The sequence below is a fragment of the Ochotona curzoniae genome, unplaced genomic scaffold, assembly GCF_017591425.1.
Source record: "Ochotona curzoniae isolate NIBS_2020 unplaced genomic scaffold, NIBS_Ocur_1.0 scaffold_4505, whole genome shotgun sequence".
NCBI lineage: Eukaryota > Metazoa > Chordata > Mammalia > Lagomorpha > Ochotonidae > Ochotona > Ochotona curzoniae.
Window position 1 is genome coordinate 39,682,704 of NW_024467118.1, and position 6,616 is coordinate 39,689,319.

General features: G+C 47.8%; 1 protein-coding gene across 4 annotated transcripts; it reads right to left on the reverse strand.

Annotated features, from left to right (window-relative positions):
• Positions 1–683: 683 nt before the first annotated feature.
• On the reverse strand, positions 684–4,522 carry HMGB2 (high mobility group box 2). Of its 4 annotated transcripts, none has more exons than XM_040966029.1 (5): positions 4,365–4,522; positions 3,781–3,950; positions 3,455–3,600; positions 3,205–3,379; positions 684–2,649 (listed from the first exon to the last, which is right to left on the reverse strand). In XM_040966029.1, the coding sequence occupies exons 2-5, from the start codon at positions 3,928–3,930 to the stop codon at positions 2,488–2,490; spliced, it is 633 nt and encodes a 210-aa protein (XP_040821963.1). In that variant the 5' UTR covers positions 3,931–3,950; positions 4,365–4,522; the 3' UTR covers positions 684–2,487. The 4 variants fall into 4 exon arrangements, with proteins under 4 accessions (XP_040821963.1, XP_040821966.1, XP_040821964.1 ...); XM_040966032.1 differs by having other exon boundaries at positions 4,360–4,522; XM_040966030.1 differs by lacking the exon at positions 4,365–4,522 and adding an exon at positions 4,239–4,343.
• Between the last annotated feature and the right edge of the window lie 2,094 nt (positions 4,523–6,616).

Genomic DNA, 6,616 nt, shown 5'->3' on the forward strand with positions numbered 1-6,616 from the left:
ATTCAAGGAAAATAGAATTGGAAGTTTGTTTTGGTTTAAGTTTTGAAATCCGTGCATTTCATACTTCACACTTCCCAAAAACTGTGAAAACCTTACATGCATAATTCCATTTTTACATGAATAAAGTATTGTTTTATCAGAATAACAACGACCAAGAAGTTTGAGCAGTATCGCACCGTGTGCTGACATGTCACAGCACTGGTTACGTATCTCGCTGCAGCTTCCCCTGAACCATTTCAGCAGACTTCAGGAAGTTAACGAAGCCTCCTACGTATTTATCGATGACAGTTCCTATAAATCAGCAAATCTTTAGATCTCTGTGTGCCTTTTAACCTATCCTCTACTCAGCAGACCTTTTTTCACACATGAAACTGCAGGAAAAGATAATCACATTAACTGTCTTTAAACCAAAAAAACAAATAGAATTATCCTTAGGGAGCTGGTTAAATTACAAGCTTTTCAACACGAATGCTGAAAAGCTTTTAAGAGAATGTTAGCTTTCTACTAAGAATTATATATATGGATTCTACTTGTAAACTCCACCTAGATAGATGCGTGACTATGCTCACATCTATTTTGAGGGTTATCTCCTGCACGGTCACCAGGAATCAAGAAACCACCCATTAAGTATTTTACATTTTGTACACTTAGTTTTTAAAAACTTTAAAAAAGCTTCTGTAAACTTTCCAAGTAATGAGTTCTTGAATGCTCATTTCAGTGCTTTCCAATCAAGCCACTGACATGACTTAGGCATGTTTTAAATGTTCAGAAACATTTTGAGCCACTTACAGAATTAGCATACGTGAGCCAGGCACATCTCAAATTGTGAGGTTACTTTTCTAAAGCAGCTCTACTAAAGCAGTGTTATTCTCAGCTTAGAAACTTAAAATCTCTTAGAGAACAGAATGAAAATCAGAGGTCTCAAAAACAAAGGACCAAGAACCTGGTGAGTCTGTCCCATGAGTCTCACAATTCCTAACTAGACCATTACTTTACATTTCAATTTTAGCTGCAGCTTAACATTTGATGCACTAGGAACCGTTTTAACATTTTCATTTAATCACTCGCGTCGTGAAGCAGGTTTTGACCCTGTCAGGATGGACCAAAGGCAAGGTTCATACCACCAGCAGCTGGCAGCCAGGTGACTAATGGCAACCCAATCCTACTGTCTTCATTACCCCAAATACTTATCACCTAACACCACAAAAACACTGCAAATCAGTTTTCACTTTATGACCAGTGAAAAACTCATGGCTGGATGCTTATGCCATCAGAACATAAATGCTAAACAGCATCAAAAAGATGTTTGAAAACTGGTGCCATGGCTTAACAGGCTAAGCTATTTAGGGCACCAGTTTATGTACTGGCTGCTCCACTTCAGATCCACCTCCCTGCTGATGCACCTGGGAAAGCACCGTCAGCCCTGACAGCCATGTGCATAGTTACCAAAAGATACTAAACCTCTGTCCCTATGTAACTCTTTAAATAAATCTTATCTAAAAAGAGAATAAAATGAGCTAATTGGTTTTGCTATTTCTGCTAATGTCCTACTTCCTTTAGCAAAACTTTTGACTAGTACTTCCTGTTTTAAATAACCCTTACAAACGATTTGTTCCAAATATGGCATGAGCTACTGAAGCCTCTCACAGTTGCCTAGTAAGAACTGTTTTGAAAAAAACTTGACGGGGAACCAATATTGTCAAGCTTAACTATAAAACTGCCAGCATACAAAATCACAAACAGTAAGCCAACAGATTGAGTTCTAATTACTTAAAACAGTTAATAGAAGAAACTACTTCTTCAAACAACAAAAAAAAGTTAACTGCCTTCCTCTCTAATAACCACAAATTCCAGTTTAAGTTTAAATTAGTATTACAACCTCCCCAAGTTTCCTTAGGTCAGTATCCCACAGTTCTAAAGCTTAAAACCATATTGATTTTAAAAATAACTCCAAAATCTGTTAGTACTCTACACCTTTAAAATCTAATCTTGCTACTAATGATTCTCCCGAACCAATTGTGTCTAAGAACTACTAAAATACAAAAGTTCCCATGGTTCTGGTGTATACTTTAACACAGAAAGACAAAGACCAAAGTCATAACATACATAATTTTATTACAAAAATTTCTTAAAAAAAAAAAAACCAGAATGCAACATCCTAAAAAAAATTTTTTTCTATTAATACTAATTCCTACAAGTTTGCTGTGCTACCATACACAAGAAATTAAAGAAACCATTAAATATTTAGGAACATTCAACATCAGAAGCTTTAAAATTCTAACTATGTAGTAGCCCCTCAAAAAGCTACAACCTGCATTAAGAAAAAAAAAAAGTATTTTCTCTACAAAGAATCTTATCAGCTATACAAAAATCTGTACAGTTTTTATACTGAAGCTAATATTGAGCTGCACTTGAATTCACATTCTTAGCAAAACAATTGCCTGAGCACACACGCACATTCCACACACATCATTACAAGATAGCCATTTATTCTTCATCTTCATCCTCTTCCTCCTCATCTTCATCTTCTTCCTCCTCCTCTTCTTCCTCCTCATCCTCTGGTTCACTCTTCTTCTTGGAGCCGGTAGGCCTACCAGGACCCTTCTTTCCTGCTTCACTTTTGCCCTTGGCACGGTATGCAGCAATATCCTGAAATAGTCAAAAATAAATAAAATCAGCATCCGGTGTCATTACTCAACTGTGAAAACCACTTATTTGTAAACACCCTGCGATTATTGACCAATAACTCCGGTAACGATAAAAGTATTCACAGCCTGAACCAGTTTGAAGACACTCCTTACAGACTCTGGAATGTTACTAATGAGGTAAAGTGAAGGGGGCTGTGTTAAATCACTGTCAGTATTTTTGCTATCATTGCAGAAGTCCCCTGTCCCAATTATATATAGGTGGGCCTTTTAAATTTAAATTCCCATTTAAATGTATGTAAAAAAATGAGTTTTCCTGAAAGACTAGGAAACTAGTGCCACAAACACAGAATTCAGTGGAGAAAAATTTCAGTCAAGAAAGTTTCCATTAGTTACTCAATCTTACCATTTTCACTAAATCTTTTCAAAGTGTAGAGGACAACCATTTTTAAGATCACCTAAATTTCTCCAAATTTTACAATTTACTTCTATTCCTAACAACCACTACAAAATACCTAATTTTAACAAAGGCTTTTAAAATGCACGGAATGCAACATACCTTTTCATACTTCTCCTTTAGCTTAGCTGCTTTCTGCTCGTAGGGCTGTTTATCTTTGGCTGACTGTTCAGACCACATCTCACCCAATTTTTTTGCAGTATCCCCAATGGACAGCCCGGGGTGTTCGCTTTTGATCTTTGGACGATGTTCAGAGCAAAACAGGAAGAAGGCAGATCTGAAAGGAAGTAACCGAGTTCATAAAGCGAAGGCACAATCCCGAGGGCAGGGGAGTCGTTGCAAGCCAACTTACGGTGGTCTCTTGGGAGCGTTGGGATCTTTTTTCTTCCCCTTCTTGTCGCCTTTGGGGGGGACGTAATTTTTCATCTCCCGGTCATAGCGCGCTTTATCGCTTTTGGCCATGTCTTCGAACTTGGACTTCTCCTTGGCAGACATGGTCTACGGGCAACAAGCGAGCGGGGAGGACGCGACAGGACGCTGAGCTCTGACCCGGTGGCTGCAGCAGCTAAAGCCTAGCAGTCCGCCTAAAGCCCCACGCGCGGATCGGCGGGAGTCGGCAGCCCGGGCCGACCGGAAGCCTCCCAGCTCCCCGGGCGCTCCCCCAGCCGCACCCCTCACCTTCCATCTCTCCGAGCATTTCTTCGAGAACTCGGCGAAATTGACCGAGGAGTCCGGATGCTTCTTCTTGTGCTCCTCCCGGCACGTCTGCACGAAGAAGGCGTAGGAGGACATCTTGCCCCTCGGCTTGTTGGGGTCTCCTTTACCCATGACGACGGAACGGCGGCCACCTGGGGGGCACGGGGCCGGAGGGTCGGCGCGCCGCCCGCCCGCCCGCGCAAAGCCGCTTCCCGCGCAAAGCCGCGCCCGCCCCGCGCCCGTCCCAGCCCGCCCCGCGCCCCGCGCCGCCCCGAGCCCGCACCCCGAGCCCGCACCCCGAGCCCGCCCGCACAGGCCCGCCCTGACACCTGTGTCCCCCGGCTTTCACGTCGCGAGTCCCAGTCGCCCGTCCCCTCGCGACTGGCCCCGGGCCGGCCGCCGTGCCCGCCCGCGCTCCACAGCCCCAAGCCCCCTCTCACCGCCCGCGACCCAAATTCTCTCTCGTCACGGGGTCGAACCCGGAGAACCACCACACCCAGGCCGAGGGAAGGGCTCCCGACGCTAGAAAGGCCGCCACACGCCGCGAGGCCGGAGGGAAGCCTTGCCTGCTGCGAGTTTTCCCTCACGAGTCCCGCGGAGCGACGCTTCCCGCCCCGAGCTCCGGCGTGAACTGGTTTCTCGCCAACGCAATCCCCAGCCTCTTGTTTTGCAGACTTGTCCGCGCCACGGCAACTTGACGAGCCCGGCCACAGGCCACACCTCCTCCTCTCTGATTGGCTCCGACCATTATTCAAACTCACGGAGTCCCCGCCCCCTCGCCACGGCGGCTTCCGAATGGCCAGTGTCTCGTCAGGCCCGCCCCCCAAGTCTCAGCCTAGCAGGTTCGGTGGGTCGTTCAGGTCGTTAACTCCCAGACCCGTTAGAACCGGTCTGAGGAGGAATGTACTGCTCGGCCCTGATTGGCGGCGGGGAGAGGGTTTGAAAAATGGCGGGCCCGACGCTGACTGGCTAAGACCGCCAACTGGGGGAGTGGTTGGCCCGAAAGGGAAAGCACCGCCAGATTTAAAAAAATATGAAGTCTGGAACTGGCGAGGCGGGAGGTGGGGCTCAGCTGGCCGGAGCTGAGGTAGCCGGAGCTGAGGTAGCCGGGGCTGAGGTAGCCGGGGCTGAGGTAGCCGGAGCTGAGGTAGCCGGAGCTGAGGTAGCCGGAGCTGAGGTAGCCGGGGCTGAGGTAGCCGGAGCGGCCCGCCCTGCCTCTCCGACTACCGTTCTAGTTCGGTTCCGCGCCCCGCTGCGCCGCCTCACGGGAGAGCTGTCGCCGCTCGGCGCTGAGCCCCCCGGGGTCTCCCCTAAGCCGGGGAAGCGATGAAAGCGGGGGCGACCGAGGCGTTTACTCTGCGGGCGCCGCGGAGGCGAGGGGAGAACCCGGGGGAGACAAGGCGGGGAGCCGCCGACGCGGCGGGGCGCGGGAGGGCAGCTCCTCCCCGCTCTCGGGGGCGTCAGGAAACGGTCGGAACGTGAGGCGCTTCCCGCCGCCCGAGGCTTCCCGGAGAAGCCCCTCCTTCCTCTCCCTCTTTGTCTCGGTGCTGAAGCCAACAGGGGTGCGCCGGGGTGGAGGAGCGGGGGGCTGCGAGCGGCCGGTCAGGGGGTCCCCCGCCGGCCCAGGACCGAACGCCGCCCGGGCCGAGCCAGCCCCGCGGGGCCCCGGGTTACCTCCACGCTCACTGCCTCGGCCAAATAGTGTGATCGTGTTTACAATCCAGGGGCTCCTTCAAAGCGATGGCTGCTCCCCTCGCTGCCCAGGGTCCTTCTGGAAACCCCGCTGCTTAGGGCCACAGCTCGCAGCCCGGGTTGGGCGGCTCCGTGTTAGTGTCCGCTGAGAGCGCACCCAGCCACCTTGCCTTGCCGCTGCGTGGCCCAAGCTAGAAAAACTTTGCGGCTTCGTGTGCTCGTCAGTGTTTTAGTTTTGAGGGCTCCCACACCTCACTACCGACGGTTCCAATTGTTGCCCTGCCGCTTTCAACACATTTTAAACTCTGGCTTTTTTCGGTAAACTCACTGACTTTATTCTTAATGTATGGTAACCCTATTCCCTAGTACTTCCGAACCAGCAACTGGATGGGTTTACTAACCGTTCCCCAAGATTGTGAGTGTATTTATTGCCAGGGGATTATACACTTAAAGGTGTTTAAAATGTCAGCTTTGAGACCACAGGGAAAAAAAAGTTAAAGTATTTATATAGTGGCAGTTTTTCAAAAAGGGAAAAAAATGTGTTTTCTTATATTTAAGGGTCCCAGAATTTTGTTACTTTCACTCTTTGGTTTCTAACATTCTGTGTCTGTTGGATGTTTCTGTAATTAGAAAATTACAATTGTGAGTGTACTATCAAGGCCCACAAAAATCCAAATAAAAAATAAACGTGATTCAAATAGCAATAAACAATGAAATCACTACATTACATATTTGAAATTTTAAAATACTATGCAAGAGAAAACACCCGTTGCAAAAATGGAAGCATATGTAAATATCGGACATTCATCATGAGCTGCTTGTTCAGTATGCCAAGCACTGAGTTTAGCAGCAGAAATGTAAAAATGAAAAGTCATGACCTTTGCCCTAGGACGAGTTGGTGTTCAAAAGACAAAAATATAAAACAGTACAACGTAGTAATCATAAAACTGGCTCGCTAACGGGAGCATGAAACAACCCCCAACCCTGGAGGATGCAGGGCAAGCCATTCATGAAAGCGGCAACGAGGCCGAAGTGGAATGAACGATGTTAAGCAGACATGGGGGGGAGAGAAGAAATGCAAAGCTGAAAGGCATGTATGAGAGCCTGGCTTGTTTGACAAGAAACT

Coding starts and splice junctions, on each gene's coding strand:
- HMGB2 (XM_040966029.1), bottom strand. CDS start 3,930: ATGGGTAAAGGAGACCCCAACAAGCCGAGGGGCAAGATGTCCTCCTAC. Junction 3,601..3,780: donor AATGCTCGGAGAGATGGAAG/GTGAGGGGTGCG, acceptor TGTTGCCCGTAG/ACCATGTCTGCCAAGGAGAA. Junction 2,650..3,204: donor TAAAGGAGAAGTATGAAAAG/GTATGTTGCATT, acceptor TGACTATTTCAG/GATATTGCTGCATACCGTGC.